Below are 17,417 nucleotides of genomic sequence, written 5' to 3'. Positions count from 1 at the left end.
ATATTTCAAGAAATGCTCAAGACTATACCTTATAATAGTGCAGGTCTCAGTGGCAATTTATTTTAAAAATGTTTGTCTATCTATCATATCTGTCTGTCTATATTTGCATTGCTAGATAAATAATTAGCAAATGTGAATGTGTTCTGCATGTATTGTTCCTATTTTTTTTAGCAATGTAATTGATGTGTGTCACCTTCCCTCTGTGCTTTTAATGCAATGTTCTCAGGTGTTGTCGGGTATGGGTCCAATCCCTGGTTACTTACACCTGTTAAGCATATTCCAGATGCTAACTGGTAACGTATAAAAAGAAACATTTTTAATAGACTATAGCTAAAGGACCAGTTAACACAGTATATTTGCATAATCAACAAATGCAAAATAACAAGACAATGCGATTGCACTTAGTCTAAACTTCAAATGAATAGTAGATGTTTTAATCACAATTTTAAAAGTTATGTCTATTTCCACTCCCCCTGTACCATGTGACAGCCATCAGTCAATCATAAATTTATACACGTACCATGTGACAGCCATCAGCCAATCACAAATGCATATACGCTTTTTCTGTGAATTCTTGCACATGTAGGAGCTGGTGACTCAAAAAGATTAAATATAAAAAAAAACTGTGCACTTTTTTAATGGAAGTAAATTGGAAAGTTTTTAAAATTCCATGCTCTGTCTGAATAATGAAAGTTTAATTTTGACTTGAGTGTCCCTTTAAAATATTCTTTATAGCAATAGTGTAAAAGCTGAAGCTGTGATTTAAAAGTGTACCTTATATTTATAATTTAATATTAATTAGACCAGTGTATTCTAGATAATAACTTATATTATCATTAAGTAAATTTATTATTGAGAAAAGTGGTTTTGTATTCCATACTTATAAATTGATTTTAAGATACTGTGATATATCTTAAAAATTGTTTTTAAATTTACTTGATGATAACTTATTGCCATTGTATTGATAATATATTGATTTATTTGGAATGGGATACATTTCTCTGGTTGATAAATTGAAGTTATATAAAACTATTTTGGGCAGGATAGTTTAACTATATTTTCCTGGAAATTCTTTTAGATTTGTTGAGGTTTAATAAGATTTTATTGTGATATTTGGGTATTTTTGCCATCCAAACATTGTTAAATAAGCCATACGTTGAATTGGTTAATGTTACTGGCTAATTATAAATTGTTCTAGTAAAATTCAATTGTGATATTTGATAGTTAATTCATTTTGAGTTAAGGTTAATTCAATGATGCAGTAAAAGCAAATGTATAAATCTCTAACGATTACACAGGGGAGATAGCCCTGACGAAGTGCCAATTACTGCACAAAAAGTGTAGGCTAATGGTCCGATACAGGACTTGCTGATACTAATCACTCCTTTGGCGTAATTATATATTAATGAATATATTTAATAAAAGTGAAGTTTTACATTTCCTCCTTGTCCTTGGACTTCTTCTTCGTTAATTCCTAATAATATTGTGGCCATATACAGGATAACAGATGATTTAATAGAATATTAATTAATCTAAATATTTCTATAGCTTGCTTTATATGTTAATATTGTAATAATTGTTTATATATATCTGGTCATAATCAATATCCTATTTACTGTGTAAATATAGTCACTGTGTCTATAATCTTCACATATCAGAATTTAGGAATATATAATTCAGAATTAAATATTAATATTTAATAATAATTTTATTGTCATTTGTTACAAACTGCTGTTTGTAACTGGCCCTTTAAATGGAAAATTGCCCTGCTTCCCTGGATTTTGGAGAAGCCTATTTGCCAGCCTGCTTCCACATGACTATGGCCCCTGGAAGATTGTGCCCCTGAAAACATATTAACTTTTATTGGGTGTGTATGGCCCTTTAAGAACCTTCTGGGGACATATTGTGACTTTGGTGAACAATGCCCCTTTAAGACTATGTCCCCAGACCTGTGAAATGACTTGTCCCTGGCTTTCTCCCACTTGGTTCAGTTTCATTGTGTGCCATTAAGTGCTATGTGACAGACCCTTCGGTCAGAACTACAGAGATAACTTTGTTCAGCTTCAAGAAGCATTCTAAATACAAGTTTGCTGGGATCAGCTCTAATTAAGTTTAGTGATAAACTTTCCCATTGTCTAATCAGACTGCTAGTGATAAGGTGGACTGCATTGTTTTATTGTGTGTAAAATGTTATCTGCTGAAGTAATGTTGTGGCCTGTCAAAGGGAGTGTCTCTCTATCTAATATCAAATGTGTGATGGGGGATTTTATGCCTCCCCCTGAGAGTGTCCTGTTTGCATGTAACCTGAATAAAAAGCAGGCTGTGTGCTCCAGCACATCAGACCTATTTCTGTCCCTCTAACTTGCAGCTTTGACTCATGTTTGTAGGGGCCAGCTAATATCACTACAGGGATTGCTGACTATGGTGCTGATGATTCTTTGGTGAGCGCTAGGAGCATCCTTTTCTACGGTCCAACTTCCAGCCAGCCTGGAGGCAACCGTAACATTTGGCGGCAGCGGTGGGATCGCGTCCTAGCGCAAGGAGCAGCACCACAACAGCACTGGTATCGTAGGAGAGTAATTGAGGGCAACGCTAGCCACTGCGCAGCGTCCCTACCTACAGCAGCATGGAGCTGACAAGACACTGGTCAGAACCCTGTGAAGAGCACCTCAACCTGATCCGTCGCTATGAGGGCGCTGATTTCGTTCCAGAGGTAAAGAGGCGGCTAGTCCGATATGGTCCAGACCCTGCACAGGAGGTAGTCAGTCGCCTCATCCGGGAATTGGCTACTGAGAACGAAGCGGCACGAGCCTTTGAGCGCCAACTGTGGAGTTTGAGGGTATGGACACCTGGTCTCTCTCCCCAGCCGCAGCATGTTCCACAGGGAGAGGAGAGCAGCGACCTCCCTCCCCAGCGGCAGTATACTGTGCAGAGGGAAGAGACAACCGGTCTCCTTCCCCAACCCCAACCAGAGATACCAGAGGCAGCAGGCCTCATAGACTGGTCCTGGGAGGACCCCCAGCAGGCAGGTGGAGATGGGACCGCAGTCTCTCTACCGGCCCTACAGGGATGCTGGGCAGGCGGCCCAGATCCCCAGCGACAGACCCAGCTACAGGGAGGGGAGAGCATCGACCTCCCTCCCCAGCCGGAGTGTGCCTTCCAGGGAGAGGAGACAACCGGTCTCTCTCCCCAGCCGCAGCATGTTCCACAGGAAGCGGAGAGCATCGACCTCCCTTCCCAACGGCCGCCGGAGTATCAGGAGGAGGAGGTAAGCCAATCTCCCCCTCCCCAGCTAACTCCTAACTTGGGCCCAGGGTTAACAGTGGAGATGTTGGCCCCCACTGACCCCCACGTTCCCTTTGCCACCGGGCAGGACTATGCCCAAATTCCCCCAGCAGAAGAGCTGGCATCAGGACAGAGCGCTGCTGGCCTCTGCCCTACAGACCTTGTCCTTGTTACAGAACTGGCCTGCAAACCCCTCACCCCAGCAGAAGCGCTGGCACCAGGGCAGAGTGCCGCTGGCCTCTGCCCCCCAAGTACCACCAGCTATTCGCCCAGCTGCGCCAGGAAGGCCGAGGATGCTGCACTTTCATCCTGCAACCTGGAACTTACAGGCCAGTACTACGTATTGTGGGGGGGCTACTTTGCTGCTAGCGATTATTTGTGGGTGGGTTGCGAGACTAACTTGGGCACTGACCGGCAGAAGGTCAGGTGCCTGGTTAGTCTCCCTCCAAAAGGGGAGATATGTTACAAACTGCTGTTTGTAACTTGCCCTTTAAATGGAAAATTGCCCTGCTTCCCTGGATTTTGGAGAAGCCTATTTGCCAGCCTCCTTCCACATGACTATGGCCCCTGGAAGATTGTGCCCCTGAAAACATATTAACTTTTATTGGGTGTGTATGGCCTTTTAAGAACCGTCTGGGGACATATTGTGACTTTGGTGAACAATGCCCCTTTAAGACTATGTCCCCAGACCTGTGAAATGACTTGTCCCTGGCTTTCTCCCACTTGGTTCAGTTTCATTGTGTGCCATTAAGTGCTATGTGACAGACCCTTCGGTCAGAACTACAGAGATAACTTTGTTCAGCTTCAAGAAGCATTCTAAATACAAGTTTGCTGGGATCAGCTCTAATTAAGTTTAGTGATAAACTTTCCCATTGTCTAATCAGACTGCTAGTGATAAGGTGGACTGCATTGTTTTATTGTGTGTAAAATGTTATCTGCTGAAGTAATGTTGTGGCCTGTCAAAGGGAGTGTCTCTCTATCTAATATCAAATGTGTGATGGGGGATTTTATGCCTCCCCCTGAGAGTGTCCTGTTTGCATGTAACCTGAATAAAAAGCAGGCTGTGTGCTCCAGCACATCAGACCTATTTCTGTCCCTCTAACTTGCAGCTTTGACTCATGTTTGTAGGGGCCAGCTAATATCACTACAGGGATTGCTGACTATGGTGCTGATGATTCTTTGGTGAGCGCTAGGAGCATCCTTTTCTACGGTCCAACTTCCAGCCAGCCTGGAGGCAACCGTAACATCATTAATTTCTGAATATCTCAATAGTATTATTCTGGAGTACACTACAGAGATTATATAACATTTCACTGGGGTGTACTGCTAATATTCTACTATATTAAAGGGATAGTAAACCACAAAATTGTCTTTTAGGATTCAGATAGAACATACAATTTTAAACAACTTTCCAATTTAATTCTATTATCAAATTTTCTTCATTCTATTGTTATCCATTTTGTTTTAAATAAACACCTTGTTTGCTGTTATTGTTTTTCAATAGCCATAATCCTCCCACTTTTTGCCCTATTTGGAGTAACCAATCTGGACTTGTTAATGAAGTAAACAAGGTTAGCCACAGTGATTATATTACTAAAGCACACATTGTTTTGCAGCTCATAACCCCCTGCTGAGGCCAATTAGGGACATATATGTAGCAGGGTTAGACTTGAGACGTTTGCACTGTGCAGTTTCAGTTCTGAGACTTGAGAATACAAACCATTTTCAGGGTTAAAGGGACACTCAAGTCAAAATATACTTTTACAATTCAGATAGAGCAGCAGTTTTAAGACACTTTTCAATTTACTTAAATTATCAAGTCTTTTTATAGTCACACTTTCTGGGAATCAAGATCCTACTGAGCATGTGCACAAGCTCATAGGGTATACATATACTAGTGTGTGATTGGCTGATGTCTGTCACATGATACAGGGGGCTAGAAAATGGGGGGGGGGGAAATAATTTGTCAGAAAAAAAAATCTACAGCTTATTTGAAATTCAGAGTAGGTGTTAAATAATTGTCTTTTGGTTATGCACTTGTTAAGTGATGAGTGGTCCTTTAAATGAAATGAAAAGTGAGCAAAATAAATAGTGAAAATATATTGCACATCTTTTTTACTACTCATAAACATTAGCCTAGATTTGGAGTTTTGTCGGTAAAAACCTGCGGCTCTAATGCTCCTTTTTTTTCCAGCGCACCCTTAAGATAACGCTGGTATTACGAGTTGTCTGAAGGGCTGCGTTAGCCTCAGAAAAGTGAGTGTTGAGCCAAATTTTGCTCTACTTCAACCCTCAATACCAGCATTGCTTACGGTTGCGGTAAGCTGGAAAAACGTGCTCGTGCACGATATCCCCATAGGAAACAATGGGGCTGAGCTGGCTGAAAAAAACCTAACACCTGCAAAAAAAGCAGCGTTCAGCTCTTAACGCAGCCCCATAGTTTCCTATTGAGAAACACTTTCTAAGTCTACACCTAACACCCTAACATGAACCCCAAGTCTAAACACCCCTAACCTTACACTTATTAACCTCTAATCTGCCGCTCCCAACATCGTTGCCACCTGCATTATACTATTAACCCCTAATCTGCCGCTCCAGACACCGCCGCCACCTACATTATACCTATGAACCCCTAATCTGCTGCCTCCAACATCGCCGACACCTACATTATATTTATTAACCCCTAATCTGCCGACCGGATATCGGCGCCACTATAATAAATGTATTAACCCCTAAACCGCCGCACTCCCGCCTCGCAAACACTATAATAAATTTTATTAACCCCTAATCTGCCCTCCCTAACATTGCCGCCACCTACCTACAATTATTATCCCCTAATCTCCCGCCCCCAACGTCGCCGTTACTATAATAAAGTTATTAACCCCTAAACCTAAGTCTAACCCTAACACCACCCTAAGTTAAATATAATTTAAATAAAACGAAATAAATTTACTATAATTTAATAAATTATTCCTATTTAAAACTAAATACTTACCTATAAAATAAACCCTAATATAGCTACAATATAACTAATAGTTACATTGTAGCTATTTTAGGATTTATATTTATTTTACAGGCAACTTTGTATTTATTTTAACTAGGTACAATAGCTATTAAATAGTTATTAACTATTTAATAGCTGCCTAGTTAAAATAATTACAAAATTACCTGTAAAATAAATCCTAACCTAAGTTACAAATACACCTAACACTACACTATCATTAAACTAATTAAATAAATGACCTACAATTATCTAAACTAAAATACAATTAAATAAACTAAACTATAATACAAAAAACCCCCACTAAATTACAAAAAATAAAAAAATATTACAAGAATTTTAATCTAATTACACCTAATCTAAGCCCCCTAATAAAATAAAAAAGCCCCCCAAAATAATAAAATTCCCTACCCTAAACTAAATTACAAAGTAATCAGCTCTTTTACCAGCCCTTAAAAGGGCCTTTTGCGGGGCATTGCCCCAAAGTAATCAGCTCTTTTACCTGTAAAAAAAAATACAATCCCCCCCCCAACATTACAACCCACCACCCACACACCCCTACTCTAAAACCCAACCGATCCCCCCTTAAAAAAAACTAACACTACCCCCCTGAAGATCACTCTACCTTGAGCCGTCTTCAGCCAGCCGGCATCCGATGGGACAGAAGAGGACATCCGGACCGGCAGAAGTCTTCATCCTATCCGGTCAGAAGAGGACATCCGGACCGGCAGACATCTTCATCCAGGCGGCATCTTCTATCTTCATCCTTCTGGAGCGGAGACATCTTCTATCCAGCCGATGCGGAGCCATCCTCTTCTTCCGATGGACTAACGACGAATGAAGGTTCCTTTAAATGACGTCATCCAAGATGGCGTCCCTCGAATTCCGATTGGCTGATAGGATTCTATCAGCCAATCTGAATTAAGGTAGGAAAAATCTGATTGGTTGATTTAATCAGCCAATCGGATTGAAGTTCAATCCTATTGGCTGATTGGATGAGCCAATAGAATTAACCTCACATTCTATTGGCTGACTATTTAATCAGCCAATCGGATTGAAGTTCAATCCGATTGGCTGATTGGATAAACCAATAGAATTAACCTCACATTCTATTCTTAACTATTAGTTATATTGTAGCTATATTAGGGTTTATTTTATAGGTAAGTATTTAGTTTTAAATAGGATTAATTTATTTAATTATAGTAATTTTAGTTTGTTTTATTTAAATTATATTTAACTTAGGGGGGTGTTAGGGTTAGACTTAGGTTTAGTGGTTAATAACTTTATTATAGTAACGGCGACCTTGGGGGCGGGAGATTAGGGGTTAATAATTGTAGGTAGGTGTCGGCGACGATGGGGGGGGGGGCAGATTAGGGGTTAATAAATATAATGTAGGTGTCGGTGATGTTAGGGACAGCAGATTAGGGGTTCATAGCTATAATGTAGGTGGCGGCGGTGTCCGGTCGGCAGATTAGGGGTTAAATAATTTTATTATAGTGTTTGCGATGTGGGGGGGGGGCTCGGTTAAGGGTTCATAGGTAGTTTATGGGTTTTAGTGTACTTTGTAGCACTGTAGTTAAGAGCTTTATGTTCCGGCGTTAACCCATAAAACTCTTAACTACTGACTTTTTATGCGGTTGGAGTCTTGGCCGGAGAGGCTGTACCGCTCACTTCTTCCAAGACTCGTAATACCGGCGTTAGGCAAATCCCATAGAAAAGATAGGATACGCAATTGACGTAAGGGGATTTGCGGTAGCCTCGAGTCGCTGAAAAAAAGTGAGCGGTACACCTGTACCTGCCATCCTCGTAATACCAGCGGGCGTTAAAAAGCAGCATTAGGACCCCTTAACGCTGCTTTTTAAGGCTAACGCAGAACTCTAAATCTAGGCGTTTGTATTTTACAATCCCAAGGTGGTGTCCCTTTAATGGTTTTCTGGTTGAACTTCAGTTGGATCATGATGATGAGCCAGAACTCCAATAAAGCAGGAAAAAATCCTAGAGGACAGCTAGTGTTTGAGAACAAGTTAAATATGATTTCTTCATGGGTATAGTAATACTAGCTCTTTATGAAATAAATCACTTTCTATATTTTTTTCTATTATGCAAAATATAGTGTATAAAAATAAACATTAAGGTATGCCATGTAAGATGTATTTAATTCTCATGCCTTATTTTAACCCCCTCACTGTGGATCCCTTTTAAATCCGTGTGCCTAAGTAATTTTGTAATATTTTGCATAAAGCATAAACATATATTTCAGTAATTCTCTGTCTTTTACACATGCATATTATATGCTTTTTTACTAGACATCACTTTCAGAGAATAAAAAAAACTCATTTCCTGTAACTTACTTGGCAAACAATTTTAAGGAAGTTTAAATATACACTGTATGGTTCCACTGTTACTAATGATTCTGCCACTAGAATTTTGTGATGAGCATTTTTTTACACAGTTTTTTTTTTTTTGCTGCTTTGAGACATACTGCTTAGATACAATACTTAGGGCTCGCTTCCATTGAGTCCATTTTAGTACCAGGTTTCCATTGAAATATTTTGCGCATTGCGTGCAGTCGCTCTTTTTGTGTAGCTGTAAGTTAACATTGTGTTAACGCTTCCATCTGATGTCGGATTTCTTCAAATTAATTAGTTGCTAAGGTAACCCATCTTCCGCTATAGAATTTACGTTTAACGTCCATGCTCCTTACCTGTGATCACCTCTCAAAAAAAATAAAGATACACTTATTTATAATACATATTTTTAACAATAATCAAATACTATTTATTAATATAATTATATTTACCACTTCATAAATATAAGTAATATGTATTAGTGTCCTAGGCATAAGTCTAGTTTGCATTCTGTAGATATGTTCTTGCATATATTATTATATTTAATTATATACTGATATTTCTATTAGAATATAAGTTTAACTATTCCTATACTTGAGACAACAATAAATATTACTTATAACAATTTATTTCTACATTAAAACACTTGCATTATTTTAAAGTTTTATAATTTCAATAGAAAATAGATCTCAAAAAGCACAATTTTCCTCTTTTACACCTAGTTGAGCTGGGTGTAATATTTATGAATGTATCGACAGCCTCCGACACTGTATTAACGGTTTCCGCTTTCATTGGAAACCTGGTATAATTTATTGATTAACGACTTCTATTACTTTCTATGGGACGCAAAGATTTTTTCGGCAGCCAAAGTCCAGCTGCCGATATTGAGGTATAACGCGCCATTGGAAACAGTCGATAAACAAAATTGCTTCCGACAGCATATTTATTACGGCTCAATGTAAACGAGCCCTTAGTAGGTTATCTGCATAAAACAGCTAAATATTATTTTATATATATTTATCCATTTGTTTTGGGTTGTGTTTTTACCATCAGGTGCGTAACTAGATCCCACTGGCTAACTGGATAAATGCTGTTGCTCCACTTTCCCCCTATTTTAACTGAGCCCTGTTTGCAATCAGCAGAATCTGGGTAGGTAGTCACATAGGAGCATTAGGACATATTTATCTGTGGTTGAGTCCTCCTTCCACCCTGGTTAGTCAATACCAGATGACAGTTACTTCCTCTACAAATATGGTAGCAGGTTTCTATTGTCAGCAACACAGTGATGGTCATCTTTGAAAGCCTACTACCATATTCATATTACACAGTGAGCTGTGTTTTGCAGGGGGCACACAAAGGGGCCAGAGATGATGCAGGTTGAGTCAGGAAGTGGGAACCACTAGATCCCCCTTTTAGCAACACTTTTAATGGTAGGACCAGATTGGTCCCCAAAAGGTGCTTGCCTGGTCTCAACTGCTTACCATATTCCTCCAATTAATTGTGGAAGTCCCTGAGAATGTCCTTTTTATAAAGGGTCAAATTTAAAAGTCAGATTCCCCTAATTACACTTAACCCACTTCTACTTGACAATGTCATCATTACTATGTTATTTAACTATTAGTCAGCAGACATACATATATCTGCTTAACAAGAACCCAATACAGATTTCCATTTGCTCCACTTGGCAGCCAAGGGTTAACTTTCTTACATCCCAACATTTCCTGGATGCTATCCGGGACTGGGAGGCTTAGGCTGAGTGAGAGATACTTGCGGGTGAAACCAAGGATGTTCTGAGTGCATGATTGGTTGTTATGTGGGTGGAGTCAAATTAAGTCATGGGCAGGGTCTATTGGTTGATGGATGGAGTTACAGTGGTCCATGGTTTCACTTTGGAAATCAGGACATTTATGGAAAAGTATAATCAGACATTGCTCTATAACCATGGCTATCCCCTAATATGCAGGACAATTAGAGTTCTGAAAATACATAGGGCTCCATTTAAGAAGCTACGAATGCTGGATGAAGATATCCACCTGTGTCCATCTGGGAGTTAGTAAATCTAGCTCATAGTATAAGATTAAAGTGAGTCTACTGCACAGTTTTATCACTTTAATAATTAGTGCAAACAAATGCTGTACAGTCCTCTAGGAGATAGATGTGAGATACCTTTGATTCCTGGTGGTCCTTGCACGACCTTTATTCCAGGGTTTTCTGGACAACCTCTCTGAATAACCAAGTTGTCTGAATTCTTCACTCCAATGATCTTCACATCTGAAATGAGAAATAGATGTTTTCTAAAAACTGTAATCTTCTGTAAAAAGAGCTCTAAAGTAAAGCTATAAGATATTGTGATTGTGGAAGTAAAAATAAGCAGGCACTGTATTATTTAAATGGGACTAGACTTAGCCAAACAGAGGAGGGAAGGGATTTGGGAGCAGTAATCGATAACAAGCTAAAGATGGGTTCACGATGCAGGGCAGCAGCTTCTAAGGCTAATAAGATACCAGCATATTAAAATAAGCATTGATTCAAGGGAGGAAAGCATAATTCTGTCACTATATAAATCCCTGGTAAGACCTCACCTTGAGTATGGAGGGAAGTTCTGGGGACCGATCTCAAAAAAAGACATTGTAGACCTAAAAAAAGTTCAAAGAAGGGCCACAAAGCTAACAAAGGGAATGAAGAATTTAAGATATGAGGAGAGGTTAGCCAAACTGGGTCAGTTTTCTCTAGAAAAAAAGCGCTTGAGAGGTGAAATGATTACTTTATATAAATATATTCAAGTCCCATATACAGAGATGGCAGAAGCTCTGTTTATTCCAAGAAAATTGTTTGTGACAAGAGATCACAATTTAAGGCTGGACGAAAGGAGATTTAATCTCCTGCAACAGAAACATTTTTTTTCAATGTAAGAGCAATAAAATTATCTAAGGAGGTAATGAATGCCAATACCTTAGATACATTTAAAAATGGTTTGGATACATTTCTGGCTAGAAACAGAATTAAACGGATACTGTACCCAAAATTTTTATTTCGTGATTCAGATTGAGCATGAAATTTTAAGCAAATTTCGAATTTACTCCTATTATCAAATTTTCTTAATTCTCTTGGTATCTTTATTTGAAATGCAAGAATGTATGTTTAGATGCCGGCCCATTTTTGGTGAACAACCTGGGTTGTCCTTGCTGATTGGTGGATAAATTCATCCACAAATAAAAAAGTGCTGTCCAGAGTACTAAAACCAAAAAAAAAGCTTAGATGCCTTCTTTTTCAAATAATGATAGCAAGAGAACGAAGAAAAATTGATAATAGAAGTAAATTAGAAAGTTGCTTAAAATTGCATGCTTTTTCTGAATTACAAAAGAAAAAAATTTGGGTTCAGTGTCCCTTTAATGGATATGATTGCTTGTATTAAATGGGTCACCTTTTAATGGGATTAATTTAAGATCAACTGGAGCTTTTTCGTAAGTATATTAGATTTGTATAGGTTGAACTCGATGGACTTTGATCTTTATGTCAACCTCATTTACTATGTTACTATGTTACTATTTCTATGTTTCTATGTTACTATGTTACAATGTTACACTATTTGAGGTTTGTTCATCAGACCAAACAAATGAAAAATCAGATTGCACAAATCCCTGTGGGATCAGCCAGGTTCAGAAATCTGCAGACAAGTTGACGCATAACATTTCTAACAGGATTAAAGCACTAAAATGATAATTCAATAATTAAATAACCCTCCAAATAAATAAATGTCATATACTGTATAGTGTTCGGGGGTCCTATCACGTTAGGGCAGATCATAGATGGGTGAAGCTGGACAGGAAGTTGGTGTATCAAAGGTGTGGCTAGGTTGTCCTCGGCAACACAGAACTTTTATAAGGTCCTGGTGAAATGTTTGGTTTGTGACATTATTGTATTGTTGGGACATGAAACCCAGTTTTTTTTCTTTCTTGATTCAGATAGAGAATACAATTTTAAACAACTTACCAATGTACTTCGATTATCGAATTTGCTTCAATCTCTTGGTATCCTTGGTATCCAACAATGCACTACTGTGAGCTAGCTGAACACATTGGTAAATCAATGACAAGAGACATCTAGGTATGCTTTTTCAACAAACGATATCCAAAGAATGCAACAAATTAAATAATAAAAGTAAATTGGACATTTTTTTCAATTGTGTTCTCTATCTGAACCAATGATGTTTATCAACTAGGCTGATTTTTTTATCTTGCACCATCAGTCAGTTGGTAAGCCTGGTATGACTAGGTAATTTTGCAAAACTCTTAAAGGGATTATAAAATCCAAAACTAAACTTGCATGATTCGGATAGAACATGTAATTTTATGACACTTTTCAATTCACTTCTATTTTCAAATGTGCTTTGTTCTCTTACTATACTCTTTGAAAAAGAATATGCACATATCCTACACTAGTGGAAGGTAGTTGCTGATTGGTGTTTGCACACATTTGTCTCTTGTGATTGACTAACTAGATGTGTTCAGCTAGCTGTCAGTAGTGCAATGCTGCAAATTTGATAATAGAAGTAAATTGGAAAGTTGTTTAAAATTATATGTTTTATCCAAATCATGGAAGAAAATTTTGGGGCTTCCTGTTTGAAACAGAGATGTTACAGAATTTCAAAAGTAGATGGAGCTGGTCTTGGTATTGTACTAAGGATATGTAGATATCTTCTAATTTTCTGGTGGCAAAAGGAGACAGACTTGTTTTGTATATAAACACCAATTAATAAGGGTGCAGTATACTCACTCCATAAGATGTATGATGTCTGCTCATCTATAGATCACGTAATGGCTGAGCCATTAAAAAACTTTTATACTATCTTTGGAGTAATCCATTGCTTCTTTGCTGTGACATTGCCAGAATTTAAGATTTGATGGAGTAAGTTGCTACTTGTAATTTCAAGTAATTTTATACACACCTGATTGGAGCTTTTCCTTGCCTTTAGCATTTTGGATAGATATTATTGGAGTTTTGCCTTTGGTTTCCAGCTAACTGTGAGGTCATCTATAGATGAGCAGACATCATACGTCTTATGGAGTGAGTATACTGCTCCCTTATTAATTGGTGTTTATATACACAACAAGTCTGTCTCCTTTTGCCACCTGAAAATTAGAAGATATCTACATATCCTTAGTACAATACCAGGACCAGCGCCATCAACTTTTGAAATTCTGTAACTATCACAGTCCCTGGGGAGAGACTGAAAGTAGGCAGCGGTTTTGAATTAAGGAGAGTATTAGTTCTCAGCTCATTTCTGTATCAGATTTTTGTTTCTTACCATCTAACAATTTCTGTATACCTTTTATCTGTTTCTATATTGAAATATGAATTTAGTTTTGTTGTAACTAAACGAATATTCCAATGATTGCACAAAGAAAATGAAAGCAAATACTGACAAAAATTAAAATCGACAGTATTCATTTTTTTGTTTTTTTTGTTTTTTTTAAAGAGGTTAATACTTACCTTAGCGCGCTCGTCATGCTCTCCAGAGCACATTAAGGTAAGTATTGTAGCTACAGGTGAACTTTCAATAATGTAAAACATTTAAATTTCTTTTTAACAAAAACATATGTAAATGTTTAAAGGGACACTGTACCCAAATTTTTTTCTTTCGTGATTCAGATAGAGCATGACATTTTAAGCAACTTTCTAATTTACTCCTATTATCAAATTTTCTTCATTCTCTTGGTATCTTTATTTGAATTGCAAGAAAGTAAGTTTAGATGCCGGCCCATTTTTGGTGATCAACCTGGGTTGTTCTTGCTGATTGGTGGATAAACTCATCCACCAATAAAAATGTGCTGTCCATAGTTCTGAATTAAAAAAAAAAGCTTAGATGTCTTCTTTTTAAAATAAAGATAGCAAGAGAACAAAGAAAAATTGATAATAGGAATAAATTAGAAAGTGGCTTAAAATTGCATGCTCTATCTGAATCATGAAAGAAAAAATTTGGGTTCAGTGTCCCTTTATCTAAAATTAAGTTTAATCTTTGTTTTAAACTAAACAAATTCCAAATAGTATTTCCTTGAATATCCGGAACGAAAATTTGGTCTGAAATGAACATTTCTTGATTGCACATTTATAATCTGAAATATACTAAAATAAAATTAAAGGTAAAATGTCGTCAGAACTTCCAAAATCAATATAAACTCCAGATTGACAAACCTTGTAGCGTTGCTATAAAATGTAATCTGACATTGAAAATACATTTTATATAAAAAAGTTATTTTGAAAGTAAACATGTTCACGGGTTGCACATATCAGGTTAGCATGAGTTGAGACCAAGCGTAATGTGTAAGAGTTTAAAACCAACATAAGTATACTATCTGACAAAAAAAAATTCATATAAGTATTAATAATTTTGTTTTATAAGAGTTAAAAGCTATATGGTATATGACAAAGTGTTTGAATGGAAAGAGTCCTATTATGTGTGTATTAGTGATGTCGCGAACATAAAAATTTGGGTTTGCAAACGTCGAACGCGAACTTCCACAACTGTTCGCTAACGGGCAAACCGGGCGAACCACCATAGACTTCAATAGGCAGGCAAATTTTAAAACCCACAGGGACTCTTTCTGGCCACAATAGTGATGGAAAAGTTGTTTCAAGGGGACTAACACCTGGACTGTGGCATGCCGGAGGGGGATCCATGGCAAAACTCCCATGGAAAATTACATAGTTGATGCAGAGTCTGGTTTTAATCCATAAAGGGCATAAATCACCTAACATTCCTAAATTGTTTGGAATAACGTGCTTTAAAACATCAGGTATGATGTTGTATCGATCAGGTAGTGTAAGGGTTACGCCCGCTTCACAGTGACAGACCAAACTCCCCGTTTAACGCACCGCAAACAACCGCAAACAGTCCATTTGCACAACCGCAAACTCCCCATTTGCACAAGGTTGGATACCAAGCTAGCCATGTCCCGTTCCTTGTCACTGATGTCATTGAAGGTCTCTTCCTCCACCCAGCCACGTACAACACCAAGGGTCCCCGAAAGGTGACAACAAGCCCCCTGGGACGCCTGCTGTGTTTGGTCTTCCACCTCCTCAAAGCCACCTTCCTCCTCTGACTCCTCTTCTTCAGACTCCTCTCTCTGCATTGCCTCTCTCTGCGTTATTATAAGGTGTCTTAAGTAGTACTATTTCTATCAGTTTAATCCCTGTTACGTCCCCTATCAGGGGACGTTTATATGACATCGATTTTAGGAACCGGGAGATGGAAAAAGATGCTTGGTCGGTCCTCCTACTTCAAATTTGGGGCACTGCGCGTGCAATCTAATGTGCCACCAGATATGAGTGGTGTGTTAAGTAGTTCTATTCTTATCAGTTTAATCCCTGTTACGTCCCCTATCAGGGGACGTGTATATGGCATTGATTTTAGGAACCGGGAGATGGAAAAAGATGCTTGGTCGGTCCTCCTACTTCAAATTTGGGGCACTGCGCGTGCAATCTAATGTACCACCAGATATGAGTGGTGTGTTAAGTAGTTCTATTCTTATCAGATTAATCCCTGTTACATCCCCTATCAGGGGACGTGTATATGGCATCGATTTTAGGAACCGGGAGATGGAAAAAGATGCTTGGTCGGTCCTCCTACTTCAAATTTGGGGCACTGCGCGTGCAATCTAATGTGCCACCAGATATGAGTGGTGTGTTAAGTAGTTCTATTCTTATCGGTTTAATCCCTGTTACGTCCCCTATCAGGGGACGTGTATATGGCATCGATATTAGGAACCGGGAGATGGAAAAAAGTTGTGCTTGGTCGGTCCTCCTACTTCAAATTTGGGGCACTGCGCGTGCAAGCTAATGTGCCACCAGATATGAGTGGTTTGTTAAGTAGTTCTATTCTTATCAGTTTAATCCCTGTTACGTCCCCTATCAGGGGATGTGTATATGGCATCGATTTTAGGAACCGGGAGATGGAAAAAGATTCTTGGTCGGTCCTCCTACTTCAAATTTGGGGCACTGCGCGTGCAATCTAATGTGCCACCAGATAGGAGTGGTGTGTTAAGTAGTACTATTTCTATCAGTTTAATCCCTGTTATGTGCCTTTTTTTTGGTTTGTTTTTTGAAGCCACAGTGCAGCACCAGAGGCCAGAAAAATTAAGCATGTACACATGCCTGAAAAATTAGGTATTGTTGCAGCTGCTGCTGTAGCAGCGGCCATAAAAATTGATGTTTGTTTCCCAGGCAGAAAGTGCCCTAAAACATTGCGGCTTGAACCCTAGTTGGTGGCGGATAAGTCACGCAAGTCATCCGGCATTCAGAGATCAAATACAGCAGCGTGTGGACCATTTTTAGCCCAAGGCAGCTCATCTCATCAGGCCTTTTTTAGTCGAATGTATCGCCCAATGTCAGTCCCTTCGGGATCCATCCCTCATTCATCTTAATAAAGGTGAGGTAATCTAGACTTTTTTGACCTAGGCGACTTCTCTTCTCAGTGACAATACCTCCTGCTGCACTGAAGGTCCTTTCTGACAGGACGCTTGAAGCGGGGCAGGCCAGAAGTTCTATTGCAAATTGGGATAGCTCAGGCCATAGGTCAAGCCTGCACACCCAGTAGTCAAGGGGTTCATCGCTCCTCAGAGTGTCGATATCTGCAGTTAAGACGAGGTAGTCTGCTACCTGTCAGTCGAGTCGTTCTCTGAGGGTGCACCCCGAAGGGCTGTGGCGATGCGTAGGACTTAAAAAGCTCTGCATGTCCTCCATCAAAAACACGTCTGTAAAGCATCCTGTCCTTGCCGGCGTGG

The 17,417-nt window shown here is 38.8% G+C and overlaps 1 protein-coding gene across 1 annotated transcript in view; it reads right to left on the bottom strand.

Moving 5' to 3' along the window:
• The window catches only part of LOC128636095 (ficolin-1-A-like), a 79,472-nt gene that overhangs the window by 43,679 nt on the left and 18,376 nt on the right, over positions 1-17,417 (bottom strand). Inside the window, exon 2 of the mRNA XM_053689159.1 lies at positions 10,801-10,905. Coding sequence (XP_053545134.1) covers positions 10,801-10,905 — 105 coding nt within the window. The remainder of the gene's footprint in view (positions 1-10,800; positions 10,906-17,417) is intronic.

The sequence above is a fragment of the Bombina bombina genome, chromosome 7, assembly GCF_027579735.1.
Source record: "Bombina bombina isolate aBomBom1 chromosome 7, aBomBom1.pri, whole genome shotgun sequence".
In the NCBI taxonomy this organism is placed as follows: domain Eukaryota; kingdom Metazoa; phylum Chordata; class Amphibia; order Anura; family Bombinatoridae; genus Bombina; species Bombina bombina.
The sequence above is the reverse complement of the archived record's forward strand: the minus strand, read 5'-3'. Positions and strand labels throughout refer to the sequence as shown.